Source organism: Erythrolamprus reginae, chromosome 3 (assembly GCF_031021105.1).
Source record: "Erythrolamprus reginae isolate rEryReg1 chromosome 3, rEryReg1.hap1, whole genome shotgun sequence".
In the NCBI taxonomy this organism is placed as follows: Eukaryota; Metazoa; Chordata; class Lepidosauria; order Squamata; family Dipsadidae; genus Erythrolamprus; species Erythrolamprus reginae.
This window is the reverse complement of record NC_091952.1, coordinates 124,259,356-124,273,946: the sequence shown is the minus strand read 5'-3', so window position 1 is coordinate 124,273,946 and position 14,591 is coordinate 124,259,356. Positions and strand designations below refer to the sequence as shown.

Genomic DNA, 14,591 nt, shown 5'->3' with positions numbered 1-14,591 from the left:
TTTATTAACCTGGACTCCTATTGATCTTACTGATTACTATGTAGGACTACCTTCATAACTTTCCATCCAAACTGCTAATACCTTGAGATTCCAACTAACATTATGCTGTGATTGCCAAAAAGCTGCACAGATTTATGAGTGAATTCACCCATAAGACTTAGGATTGCTTTACTATTTTCCCCAGAAGCTTTTGATGTTTACTCATTCAGGACTCATATAAATCTTCCAGCATATGGGCAATACATAGAAACATAGAAGACTGACGGCAGAAAAAGACCTCATGATCCATCTAGTCTGCCCTTATACTACTTTTTGTATTTTATCTTAGGGTGGATATATGTTTATCCCAGGTATGTTTAAATTCAGTTACTGTGGATTTACCAACCACGTCTGCTGGAAGTTTGTTCCAAGGATCTACTACTCTTTCAGTAAAATAATATTTTCTCACATTGCTTTTGATCTTTCCCCCAACTAACTTCAGATTGTGTCCCCTTGTTCTTGTGTTCATATTTGACATATTTAAATATTTCGATCATGTCCCCCCTTTTCCTTCTGTCCTCCAGACTATACAGATTGAGTTCATTAAGTCTTTCCTGATACGTTTTATGCTTAAGACCTTCCACCATTCTTGTAGCCCGTCTTTGGACCCGTTCAATTTTGTCAATATCTTTTTGTAGGTGAGGTCTCCAGAACTGAACACAGTATTCCGAATGTGGTCTCACCAGCGCTCTATATAGCGGGATCAGAATCTCCCTCTTCCTGCTTGTTATACCTCTAGCTATGCAGCCAAGCATCCTACTTGCTTCTCCTACCGCCCGACCACACTGCTCACCCATTTTGAGACTGTCAGAAATCACTACCCCTAAATCCTTCTCTTCTGAAGTTTTTGCTAACACAGAACTGCCAATATAATACAGCACATCTCTTCTTCCAAATCAAGGAAATGTTTAACACAGGTCTTTATTGTAAATAAAGAACTATTGTGGGTGATTTTTGAATGATTTAAAAGCAAACTTAAATTGGTTTGACATCACCTTAATTATTTTCTGGGTATGAGAAGATGACTGAAGTCTTTGTTGCATGCTCATGTCATAAACACCATCAAATGGATGTGTTTAATTGTTTTTAATGGCTGTTTTGTTTGTTTGTATAACGCCCAGAATCACATTTAGTGAGATGGGCAACTATGTACTGTATGTTAGTTAAATAAATGTTCATGCATATTTAGAAAGGCAACACATAAGAAGTTATTTTTACGTGTAATTTTGGTGTGGTTTCCATTTATTTCCTCTAGAATCTTATATATTTATATGTTTACATTGCATATAGAATCAATTCATTTTTTAAAACTGTGATTTAGTGGTATCATCTAAACTAGGAGCGGAATAATTTTGAGAAGAGACTTAGTTTGATATAGTGATTAAGGCATTGACTAGAAATGGAAGACCTTAGTGAACCTTAGTATTACCTTGGATATGAAATAGCTGGGTGACCTTGGGTCAGCCACTTTCTCTCAGCCCAGGAAGGACGCAATGGCAAATCACTTCTGAAAAATCTTGCCAAGAAAACTGCTTAATGCATGATGGGAGAAAATACCAGTCTTGAGGACTAGATTTAAGAGTTGAAAAAATAACCTGGAAAACATGATGGTGTCCACATTATTGCTAAGAAAACAATACAGACTTGTCCTTGTAGTCACCAGGAATTTATCTGTTTACTTTTTAAATAGAAAGATTGAGTTATCAATCTTCGACTTGTCTTAGCTACAATGGTCTCATTCAGCTTGGGTACAGAAAATTAAATATAGGACTGATGCCTTAATCAACCATACCTAATTGAGTTTCTTCTCAAAATTATCCTGTTCCTAATTTAGAGATGTGAATTATATCATTAAATCAGTGGGGGGAAAATGAATTGGTATCTATAGGCAATGTAAATATGAGATTCAAAAGCTCTATATTTAGAAAAATATGTTGCTATTTAAATAGAAGTCTGCATTATTATAGTGCCTTCCTTTCCTTATTTTTTTCTTCTTTAAATTGATATTGCATGTTTGCTTTTATTATCGTACAAAATCTCTTAATAATCAATTTTATATTATATATATATATATATAAATAAAAGACTTTCTGGGAAGTGTATACACTACTCCCTTTTATTGGAAATCTGATGCTGGATAAATCAGTTTCCGCCTACCTGACTCTCTTCCAAAACTGCTGAACTACAATTATCTCCATTGTAGTGACCAAGCGGACAGCTGAAACAGGTACAACTCAACTTTATTAACCTTAACTCAGAACAGAACATTTACCACAACTTGACAGGTTATTTATACTCGGCAACCAACCAATGGGAACGTAATGCTGTTCCCTCCAAATAGCTCCCCCTACTGTTGCTAGGGACATAACACCCATCATCCCCTATTTACCCAGAAACCCACCCTGTGCGGTGATAAATTTTTGTTGTAGTACATAAGCATATCATACAATTAGTGAACTTGCTATGCATTGAAAAAACGTGTCTCATGGCTGCCATACGAAGAAGACATTTTGGGGTGCTTTTGTGTGCTTTTGTGTGCTGTGAGAAAGGGCTTGAGTGAGAAGGTCCAACAAGGTTTTATTAATTCAGAAGGCAGCAACTGTAGAGTTGATAAATTATTGAGAGCAGAACCATGCATATTTTAGTAGTGATCAACCCCCTAAGTGTTCACTTGGGTAACACATACTTTTGATGTGTAAACTCCTCTTTACTCCTGTGTTCAGCAAGGTCCATCAGCAATCCAACTGCTAAATGTCCACAGAGAACATTTCTCTTGACTTCAGCATTCCTTTCCCCTGTTAATCCGAAGGGATGATTAAACACTGCATTTCCATAAAGCTGCAATATAAACAGCTATCTATAAGCAGATAGCTAGATTAGTTGCCATGGGAACAGAAAATGCAATGTCAGAATGAAATTGAATGGAATCTTTGATCACCTAGAAGTGGGCCCCTTCCTGTTAAAGTACAGGTTTCTTCACCATTAAGCCATATATTTTTTCTATTGCTTATCTTCCAGTTTTTCTTCAATTTTCATTCATATTTGGAAAACTAAAAAAACTGATAAAGCGAACCTAACTCCCCCACCCCTGTACTGTGGAACTAGACTGAAAACCACAAATCTGCAACGTTGTGGTCATCTTTCTAGACTGAGAAATAAAATAGGAACAATGAATTATAGATTTTGAAGCCGTACTCTGAGATACCGAACCTGGGCTCGCAGTCAATAAAGCTATCAAAAATCAACTGATAGGATGCTGATTGGTTTCCATGACAACGGATCTTCTGCCTCGTCACTCTAGCAACAGAATTCTGATCACCCTGGAACTAAATTTGGGCATCTTTACAGTTGATCACATAAAGCTGTCTCCCCAGGCTAAACCTGGTCCATTTTATTCTTTCTCTATCTTTTGGAGTCTATTTCAGACAATGTTCTATAGGCTTTGTTTTTCAACTGTATTACAAAGTTGTGCGTTTCGGCATATGGTGATTTGAATGTAGGTCAGTGTTTCAATCCTGCAGATAGATAACAGCATGATGGGGATAGATTTTAAGGAGATTAAATTGCAAATGGATTTTCCTGTTCACTTCTAAAATAGATGACCATTTAATAAAACATTTCCCTTCTCCTGGTTTGTTTCTCTGACTTATTTTGAATGAATTGGGCGCCCTCTCTCTCTTTTGCATTCATGCTGGGCTAGATTTTCCTGGCCCTGTTTGTGAATCTTAATTTGTGGTTGAAACTATTCAGTTTACAAATTGTGCATAGAACCTTCTCTAGAGATTAGCCCATTTAACAAAGATTAGGCTTCTCCCTCCTGGGAGTTTACTAGTTTATTTATTTATACTTTTCTCCACCTTTATTACTTTATAAGGGATTCAATGCAGTGAACATACATACTATCCGTTCCTCTTCATATGGAATGAGTTTGCAACATACATAGGTGCTGTGGCCCGTCTGGTCACGGATCCAAGGATAGAGAGACGGTTGTGGCATGGTACCATAGGCCCATGTTCCTGGCACCTGAGTCCTATAGCAAGGAGGTTGGAGAGGATTTGGTGTCAGAGGCTGAAAGCCAACCAGGGCCTTCTTCACCTCCCAAGGTGCACATGAGTGACTCAGGAAAATAGGAGGAGCCTTTCTTGATGCTAAGGCATGCAGGGCTGCTAGAAGGCAGGAGTGGATAAGCAAGAGGTCTCTTCGTGAATAGATCTGTAGAACCATTGGTCACGCCCTTAGACTATTTAAGGCTTAGCCACGTGATGCTTCAGTGTGGAAGACAACTTCCATTTTGTTCCAGTTTTTGCTCGTCTCCCTCTCTCTCAGACATTCTTGTTTAGATTATGATTTACAAACTGGCAATTTTGGCTAATGACATCCAGGCTGCCTGCCAAGCTATCGTAATTAAGAGAAGATTGCTTTGGTTAAAGTAAAGATCTGTTTGTTTTGGCTTGTGCTTGGAGTCTGGCCAGTTGTTAAGACACTAATGAGCTGGCTCACCAGACAGCTTATTTCTGATTTCCTGAACTTTTAAAAAGAAAACCAGTAAGAAGTTATTAGGAGTAAAAGTTTGATGTTTTAAATCAGTGTGTGTTTGCATATTTCTTGGGGGGCTCGCTGTTGGGTCAGAACAAACTGGTATCCTAATTAAGGGAATAAACTACACAATCATGATATCATGTAACATGCATTTTAGCCGAACTTTTACTTTTTTTCCACAGGGAAGTAAATGTTTTAAGGAGTATTTATATATAAAGCTCATGTTGGTTTTCTGTCTGAAATAGTTTCTTACAAATGTATCTTCTTTGCATAAATGGGCAGATCCACCCATTCGTCTATTAAGGGAAGACAATACAGAGCAATTATCTTTGAAAATACTAGATTTAAAGCCATTACTGGCATTTGCGGCGCTGGATTAAGATGGCCAGGATTGGCCACAAGTGAGGGGTCAAAGTATCAGCATAATAGCTGTGATTGAAACTCCATCCCCTTTTACATTTGACACATGGAAAAAAATGGTGGGATTTTAATCATCGTAATTGCCACCATCTTGATTTCTCCCTGCTATGCTCCACACACACACACACACACACACACAGGTACAGTGGCCATAATGGCCACTCCAGAAATTTGCTGTCTCTTGGTGTTTTTAATTGCTCTGTTGATGGGAGCAGTAACATTGTACATATTTTGATCTAAAAACAGCACAAAATTTGTACCTGACTTTTTAAAAAGGAAACCTTTGATTTTCTGTCTCTTGCAAGAAAGGAAAGGAAGGAAAAGAAAGGAAAAAAGGGAAGAAAGGGAAAAAGGAAAGTAGAGGAGAGGGGCCTCTTCAGATTTACTCTATTAGTTGTTGCCCCGCCCCCACTTGTAAGAAAAGGCCATATATACTTAGTAATATGGGGAAAGAAAAGAACAAAGACTTCTTGGTCACACAAATAAGACTTCTACTTCAATGCGGAATTAATATTCATTTTTAATGATATTAGCACAATAAACTCACACAGTAGCATTGAATTTTGTACTTATTTAACAAAATACATTTATAGCAATTTACAAAGTTTGTTTTTTTTAAAACAGTGCATAACATTTTATTAGAACACAATACTTTATATAGAATTCTCATTTAAAAACATATTCTGTATTTTACCCATTTTTTTTCTTAGTAAAGCACAGCCTAACAAAGAAATTGGTGCCCCTTTCAGCAAGTAAGAAAAAAAACTTGAAGATGCCACCTGTCAATTTGATTTGTTTTGAAATTAAGGTATCAGTGGAATGTAAACAAAGATTTGTTTTACAAAAGGCTTCACAGATGATATACAAACAGAAGTTAGAATCTCAATGTATAGTATTATTATTATTACACTTTTTGTTCTTTAATGTAATTACTGAGAAGCCGTTATTAAAAAGAGTAGCCTTTGGCACTTCTGTGTAAAAAAGTATTTTAAGTAAAGAATGTAATTTCAATGATTTTGCAAGTGCTTTTAAAATTGTTGGCTGGTAAGTAGGAAAAGTTTAGATAGGAAAAGTATCGCTGCCGTTGAAAGAGTGCAGCAAAGTTTAGAGTCCAAGTAACAACTCACAATTATTTATATGTGGTTGGCTAACTAAAGCAAAGCAAGAAGGATAATTAAAGAAAAGCAACCACTCCCTCCAAAAAACATAAACATGCAACAGAAGAAAAAAAATAGAGATGTTATCTAAAATGGCTATTTGGAGTGCTTGTATTATTGCAGTTGTTCAGATCGCAATCCTATATTTATTCATTGAAACCCAAGTCTTGAAGAGCTCAGTGCAACTTAGAGTGATACGCATGACGAGAACTTTATTAACACTGGTACATCATGTTTCTAGTCTAGCAATGACTGTGTGGTATGTTAAGTCTTTTGAGGACTTTCCAGTTTAATAAACCAAAACGTAATTCCCTGCCTCCAAGTCAACAGTTCATCAGAATTGATCAGAGTCAAAAAAACCGTCATCTTAGCCAAGAATCTGAACAGCCATTCCTCTGGAGAAAAAGTTTCAATACTGTATTTAATATTAAATGCTGTAAATAGAGAGTTAATCCTCCAATCCAGGTAGGATGTAGCCTGAGAGCTCCAGCGAGCATCTCTGGGGTTTCTTCAAACTAGCCACCAAATTACACTTTTTAATATGAGAGAAGGAAATTCTACAACACGTGGGAGATTATTCTTTATGGTATATTGAGTTTGAATAGTACCAACATTGAAATCAAGTTTAGTGCATTTGGTCCTACCTACTTTTTGAGTGCAGTTTATGGTGTGATATTCTAGTTAAAGACTAGAAGTGAGCTGCCTCTGAGAAAAGCAGGGATGCTTTGCCTTATCAAATGTTCAACATAAAGCAAGGAGCTGTTGGTACAAGAGCACTGGACATAAAAATATATATTGGCTGGATGCCTGCACCCAGCAATCAGGATCGCATAGTTTATTCCTGAGCTGGATTGGGATTAGGGATGTGTGATGACCAGTTTTTGGGACTGGAAGAAATGGAATGTAGGTCTGTTTCGAGATGCGTATCTCAAGACATGATTCTCATGTGTTCTAAATGGTGCCACTGATAATCCCTTCCTTTCCATCTGATCCAACGAGAGATGTTAGCTCCTCAATGCTATCGTGGGCTATGCAAGAAATAACTGCTTGCAGTGTAACTCACAATAGATTTCAGAATGATTGTCTAAAAAGAACACCCATCTTTTGCAGGATCAAGTTTTAGCATAGTTGTGCTAGATGAAAGAATCTTAGGTAAGTGAGCTGGTAAGGACCTTTGCCTTGAGAGAGCCACTACTAAGTGGTGGGAAAAGTTGCACTGGGGTTGACTCTCTGAGTTTACAGGGATGTAAGAGGATTTGCTGCCTTATGGTCCCAGTAGAAAAAGGGATCCGCATTCAATGAATAGAGTACAATAAATAATCTGCCCTCCTCTGCCATCATTTTAAAAAAGCAGTGGAAAGTACAATAATAATAAATAATAATAATTTATTAGGTTTGTATGCCGCCCCTCTCCGAGGACTCGGAGCGGCTAATGTTTGCATTTTGCTTTTGAAATCGCTTAACTGCTTGATTGTGACCAAAATGTTCTTGCATCATGTAGCGTTTTTGTTGTTAACAAGAAAAAACAGCAGGTTTCCAAGAGATAGACTGGACTCCAATTCTTTTCAGTAGGATAGAAATGAGGTTAGATCAGAGATGGTTAACCTTTTTGTTGTCGTACACCGAAAGTGCGTGTGTGTGCTGGCACCCTAATGCAATACACCCCCTGCGCATGCATGCACGACCCCTTTAACACATGTGCACGTGACCCCTTTATGTTCCTCCCACCCCCGTGCATGCGTACACCCCCCCACACCCTATTTTGGGCTTTGTAGGCCTCCCTGCAGCCTCCTGGAATCAAAAATGGATCATAGGGTGCACAATCCCCACCTCGATGCACACACGCACAATCATCTCATATGCGTGTGCATCTCCCACATGTGTCCCCCACGCATCCCGAAAATCAGCTAGCAGGCAGGAGGTGTACATGTGCCTATTGTGGCACACATGCCATAGGTTTGCCATCACGGGGCTAGATTGTCACTCAAATCTCTTTGGAGGGAGAATGGGAAACATAATCGAGAAACTATAGTTGACGTTGGCCTATTTAGGTTTCTAGAACATAAAGATTTGGATTGGACTTTCCAAATGCTAAATACTGGATACCTCTCAATTTTCTTCCCTGGCTGAGTGTACTGATGTGAACTCCTGGTTTAATGTACAGATGAACCCTAATATTCATTTCCTGAATATGCTGGATGTTTTATTAGCTTAAAAACAGGTTTAAGATGCTTTGTTTTATGGGAAAATAACAAATTCATTTTCAAAGAACCCATTTAATTTGAAATGTCCATGTAAGATGAAAAAGTTGGCTCATGAGGTCAAAAACAAACGTAGAACGTGGCATGGACCCAAAATAAATCAATTTGTCAATAATCCATTATTCCAGGTTAAAAGAATTATATTCCTAATTGAAAATTATATTTACTGAATATGAGTGGTAATAGTACAATGCAGCATTTTTATATTTGTTTGATGGTTACTGGGCATGTGACTGATAGATGAACATGATGCAAGTAGTTAAAGGATCATTTGATATTCCAAATGTCTGAGACAGGGGTATCAAACTAGTGGCCTGTTGGCCGGATGCATCAGGCCACGGCCACCTTGGCCACGCCAACCCCCACAAAGGCAAAACATGTCACGATACGTCGCGTGACAGAATCGAGTTTGACACCCGTGGCCTAAGCAAACCACTTCTCTGTGTGAGCACGAGATCAATTTTATCTGTGGTTGTCCCCAAACGACTAGACCAGTCCACCTATTGGATAGGAGATCAATCTAATATTTCACATTGTCACAGCCCACCAGATAGCCAGCAACACTTCAGCCATTGTTTTCATTGACATCAGAACTATTAAATCCTTTTTAGTAATATTAGGAACTCAGAGGAAGGCAGAGGTTCAACACTGATGCAGAAGAGGGATAGGTGATCTAATGTAATCTGGCTTTAAGCACTTAAGATAGCAAATTGTCATATGGCAGAGGATTCAGCAACTTAATTTCAGTTCTCAATTCCACTGACTATTTTACCAGCCATGGGAGATTAAGTTAAGCAAATTACGATCGCTTGGATCTTCCAATCATGCTCCTTCATTAAATTCAGGTCACTTCTGGAAGTAGAAGTACAACCCAGTTTTTGGGAAAAGAATAACAGGGGTCCTTTGTCTTTTGCCTATGATGTTCCTATGTTTAAGGCCACGCCTGCTAATTGATTAGGCAATCTGACTTGTAAGATTTATTTGCACTGTTACAACACAGTGGCAGTGATCAGGGTGAAGTGCTAGCTAACCAACAATGAACTGAAAAATGGAAAATGTAAGCCATGAAGCAAACTGAGAACCCTGTTCAAAATGAAGGATTTGAATTAGTGCCGTAAGAGATTCCTATATTTTTTTAAAAAGCACAATATTTAAATTAATCCCAAGTATCTCGTTACAAAGCAACATCTACTGTATCTCTATAGCACATATAACTGAATAAAGTTTGGAGAAAAGCAAAAACTAAACTAACTCAGGAGAAATATATATATATATATTCAACTTTCATGGAATATCACCTTTTGTTTCTGTTTTGTTGTTGTTGTTTTGGCTCCAGAAAATCTTTCAAAGAACTACACAAAACTTTTGCAATCGTTTGAGATGAAAACTGCACTATAGCAAAGCTGTATTGATTCTTGATACTTTTCTAATCTAAATGAATGCAGTTAGCATGATGTTTTCAGCTAGAATATTCGGAAAGAACTCGCACAGCAAAATGTATCGTGTTTAGAGAGCTGCACAGGAATAGAAGTTTTCTAAAAATGTAAAGTTAGAATCAGCACCGTTTGGTATTAAATTTTGGTGCAAAACCCGCAAAGATGAAGTACAACTCTGGTACAGCTTTTGCTTACTTTAAAAAAAATTGCTTCCCTTTGACCATGAAATAGAGAGAAGTTGAAAAGTTGGCACATTCAGGAAATAAGCGGTCTAGATTTAATACCGCTCTTTTTGCTGACACAGATCCCACTGGAAAAACATTTTGATTCCGAACACAAAAGCTTGCTCCCCTTCACTAGGTTCTTGCATTGTGCTTTTTCCCCCCGCGACATGAAATTCACAAATTCATGCACAATCACTACACATCAGCAACATCCATAAACAGTCAGGCTGATGGTTTATAGTTGGCACATCAAGAATATTTCGGCATCAGCTCTAAAAATAAAGAGAGTGCAACGCTTGCACCCAAAAATTATTGATTGTAGTGGTATTTGTTGTTTTGGCTGAAGCAACAGCCCTCATTCTTTGTAAGCTCTTGTTGGAGATGTTCCTTTGTAGAAGATATTCCTGGTGTTCTCCGGGCTGCTGCCTCTTTCAGGTATTAAAATGATATTACCTTTTCTCCGAAGGGTCGAGTCACGGCTAGAGGAAATGGACAGGGTCTCTGAGCCGATCTCGCTGCCTTCTACAGGGGTCACTCTTATTGTGGTGATCCCGTGATGATGATGGTCGCTGCCCTCGATGTTGCTTCTTTTTCGATCCGCAGTACTGTAACTGTCTTTCAAAGATTCACAGCTCTCAGAGTCTCTGTTGAGATCGTTGAGCTCGTACGTTTGGCGAAGGCTTCCTTTCTCTGGGGCTTTCCATTTCCAGGAGCCGCTGCCTTCTCCTTCGGATGGCATTTGGATGATGGGGCGGCTGTTCTCAGGATGGGCCTCTACCCTTACGATGCTGCTCGGTTCGTGATCTGTCAAGGTTTTGTAGCGGATTGATCCTGTGCAGGTGACCGTACCGCCGTCAGAGCTCTTTGGGCTGCCCTGAAGGACTCCTTGTTGCTTTGACATGGCTATGACCTGCATGATCCTTGGCTGGCTGTTGCTTCTGCACCCCACTGTCTTCTCAGCAGCTTTTAACCACTTTGCTCGAGCGGAATTCGTTTTGGGAGACATATTCACATTTTCCTGGGTCTCTTCAGGGATGTGCACAAGCTGAGAAGATCCTGGACGCGACTGAATGGAAACTCTGGGTCCCCCAGATAGGCCAACACTGTTACAGCCTGGCATGCTACCAGGCTGAATTTTTAGGTACTGATTGCTTGGACCATGGTGATCTCCATTAACACCCACTCTAGATGGCTCGGAGCTTGACCTCATTTCAATGGCCCTCGGCGGGGACTGTCCGGAATCGGTTTCAATGACCTGCAGGGACAGCTTCCGGCTTTCATTCTTGTTCTTCCACTGAGAGAGGAGTTGTTTTGAGCGGGCAGAATCCATGGAGGCATGGATGGATGCGTTCCGTCGAGCCGATTCCTCTACTGCAGATGTGTTGGCTCTTGGCAAGGTGTTGCTGAATGTGACCATGTTTTCCTTTCCCATCGGACTTCGTGGCATTATAATCTCTACGTCAGCATTCGCTCTCTTAAGGTTTGTCAAGGAGCCGGTGTCTCTGTGGTTCCTGTTCAACATGTTCTCCACGTGGTGAGTCGCGATCGCATCATTTCCACTACCATTTTTCCCTGGTAAAATTCGATTGGGATCTTGGCTTAGGTCAGGCAAAGGTCTCAATGGCTCTTTATGTATATTATGATTGAGCATGTTGTCTTCACTTGGCAGAAAGTTCCCCACAGCATACAGACCCTGGTATTTAAAGAGGGAAAAAATAGAACCTTTTATGGAAAAGTAAATCTTTATAAAAACTTCAGCGAAGGATAGTTAAATTTCTCAAGTGTTGTGGGTATGGAATGAACCCTTAAAACTGCTAATATATTAGTCAAAGATATTTATTTTCATAGTGGTAACATCCATATTCCTAGCAATTATCTGGATCTGCCCATCTTAAGAATTCCGTCTCTGTCTTAAAATCCCTAAGGAACAGTTTCACCAGCAGTTGGAATGGAGAAACGGAACATGAAAAGTCATCCATAGGTATCTCCACTCCTTTATCACATTTCTTTACTTAAGAAAAAGCTGCAATATCTCAGGCCAGTATCAGAAGTGTTTAAACAGGTAGGCCTTTTTGAGTCTGCCAAACTTAAAGAAGGGTTAATACAGAGAAACCAGAATCAACAAAGTCCAGCAGTTTAGTAAGAGCACAGGGAATGCGCTGCCATCAATAAGAGTACTCATTGAGCACTTTAATTGTTCCAAGGATATCTACATCGGCTCAAATGGGAATCCTTTGAAATCAAAAAGGTTTGACACTTTGCAGTGGGGCAACTTCCCTTGCACCAGTTGTTTAATCAAAATAATTTCTGGGGGGAAAAAACCAGGACTATAGCACTTGTCAGTTACTTTTGCTGTAAAATTATCTACTGATACCAAAAGAAAAAAGAAAAAAGAAAAAAAGACTAATGATAACTAGGTCATAGTAAGCACTATTATATCCCATTCATGATTCCCAGAGCTCTACATGGGTCAACTTGTCATGCAGCTTCCTTCATAGTTTTGCTTCCAATTTCATATTAAAGAGAGAGACTGAGTTGCTCAAGATTGCCCAAGTGAGTTTCGTGATGTATTTAGAGCACTAAATACATTATGTTATCTTATGAATAGATTACCAGTGCCCTTTCCATTTTTCAAGGACATGTGTTCATTTTTAGAAGCACACTGTATGTAGAGAGCCAGTTTCAATGATGTACACCAGGCATCTAAAACCACATAAACCCTCTTAATTTATAACACGTGTAGGCAATTCTGAACGCAGGCATTCTACTCACCAAGTAAAGGGCAATTCCACCCCCAATTAAAAAGCCACAATAAACATCCACTGGGTGGTTTTTGTACTGGGTGATGCGTGTCAGGCCACATATGATTCCACAGATGATAAAAGCGAAGACTAGCAGTGGTTTCAGAAGTTTAGAGGAGTCGGTTAGCGTAGAATTGAAGTACATCTTTAAAAGAAATACATTTTTAAAAAAGGTTTAGTGACATTTCCCCATGGAATGGTACTCTTTCTTTTCCTGTTTTTTGAAGGAAAGTAATAAAGGAAAAAAAATCTGTTGGGTTGTGATATAAGAGTCAAGGATTTTCTCCTTGCTATTTGGAATTTGGGAGAAAAATGCAAAGTGCCAACCATGACTTGAAGTGATAATAACAGTGATGGGAAAACTATAAGCATTGTCCTATTGTTAGTTTACAAATGTAATTAAAATGAATAGCTCAGTTTCTTGAGTGAATGGGTTGGTCAGTGGCTTTTCAAGATAGTCCCTTCTATCTAACTCTGAGAATGAGACCAGGTGAGGACAAGTCAATCTTCAAAATGTCTTGTGACTCAATGGAGTGGAGAAGTTAAAGGATCTCTTTGCCCTGGAATTCCAAACACCATCTGAGTAATTTCTCCAGGTGTGAACTGAGCACCTGCCAGTATGAACCAGGCAGGGAATTTATTTGGAGGTGTTATGGAAATTGCACAGGAAGAGTCAACTGCAAGAACCTGATTGGAGCTGCTTATCCCACAAAACCTTTGGAGAAAGGAAGGATCATGCCTCATATTATAATAGGATAACTTCAATGATAATCTTCCTCCCCAACCTCCATCTCTCTATGAATGTCATTAGAAATAATCAGATCTGTCTTTTTTCATTCACATCGCTGCGTCCTACTAATGATGTTGGAGATGCCTGAAAATAGTCTGGATGAGATGACACCTTAGCTTAATAGCAGTGGAGAGCCGTAGTACTTGGGAGTCTTCCAAATATTTCAGAAATTAAATCCTCCTTACACTGTGAGAAAAGCTCTTGGCGGAGAAAAACATGTGCAGCCCTCTGCCGTGCCCACTTCTCAGGAAATAAGAATAGTATGTGTCAAAAGGAATATTAGCCACCTGCTTTCATGCTGAATTTGCAGCGAGTGGGTTTGAAAAATTAGAAGACTGATATAAATGCTGAAATACAGACTCATTTCTGATATCCATTTGTTCTTTGATGCCTATGGAGATTCTCAGTCGTCCAGGTCATGGTTGTCCCAAAGGTGCTTTTTCAAAAGGCAACTGAATCTTTTTTTTCCCCTTGAAGATACTTCATTTCTCACCTAAGAAGCTTCTTCGGTTCTGTTAGAGTGGTGGAGAATGGAAGGATTTGCATTCCTTGCAGTCATCTGGTTGTCAGTATACACTTTGAGAGCCATCGAGGTTCATCTGTACCCTCGGGGTCATCTGAGTAGTGCAAATGGGTGTAGAGCCTTCCTGGCACTGTTGAAAGGACTGTGTTGTAATGGAGATTGGTGGCATCATATTCCTCCCTTCTCTGTTCTCTCCTCCCCCAACAGAGGGGAAGCAGGGGAGGGGTACTGCCCAGATTGTGGGGGGGATGCAGTGGGATAGCGAAAATGGAGCTCCACCCCAGAGCATCCAATTTGCACTGAAAGATGTTGAAAGAAAATGCAGGGCACCCTGCATAAGCCACGGCCACAGCTGGGTAGTAAAAAATTTGGTAGCCCTTCACTGAGGGGAAGAGATATGA

At 39.3% G+C, this 14,591-nt stretch overlaps 1 protein-coding gene across 1 annotated transcript in view; it reads right to left on the bottom strand.

The window, feature by feature from the left end:
• Positions 1–5,502: 5,502 nt before the first annotated feature.
• The window catches only part of PLPPR4 (phospholipid phosphatase related 4), a 59,582-nt gene continuing 50,493 nt past the window's right edge, over positions 5,503–14,591 (bottom strand). The window contains exons 6-7 of the mRNA XM_070749032.1: positions 12,849–13,022; positions 5,503–11,769 (exon numbers count right to left, since the gene is read on the bottom strand). Of these exons, the coding sequence (XP_070605133.1) occupies positions 10,432–11,769; positions 12,849–13,022 (1,512 nt within the window). The 3' untranslated portion in view covers positions 5,503–10,431. The remainder of the gene's footprint in view (positions 11,770–12,848; positions 13,023–14,591) is intronic.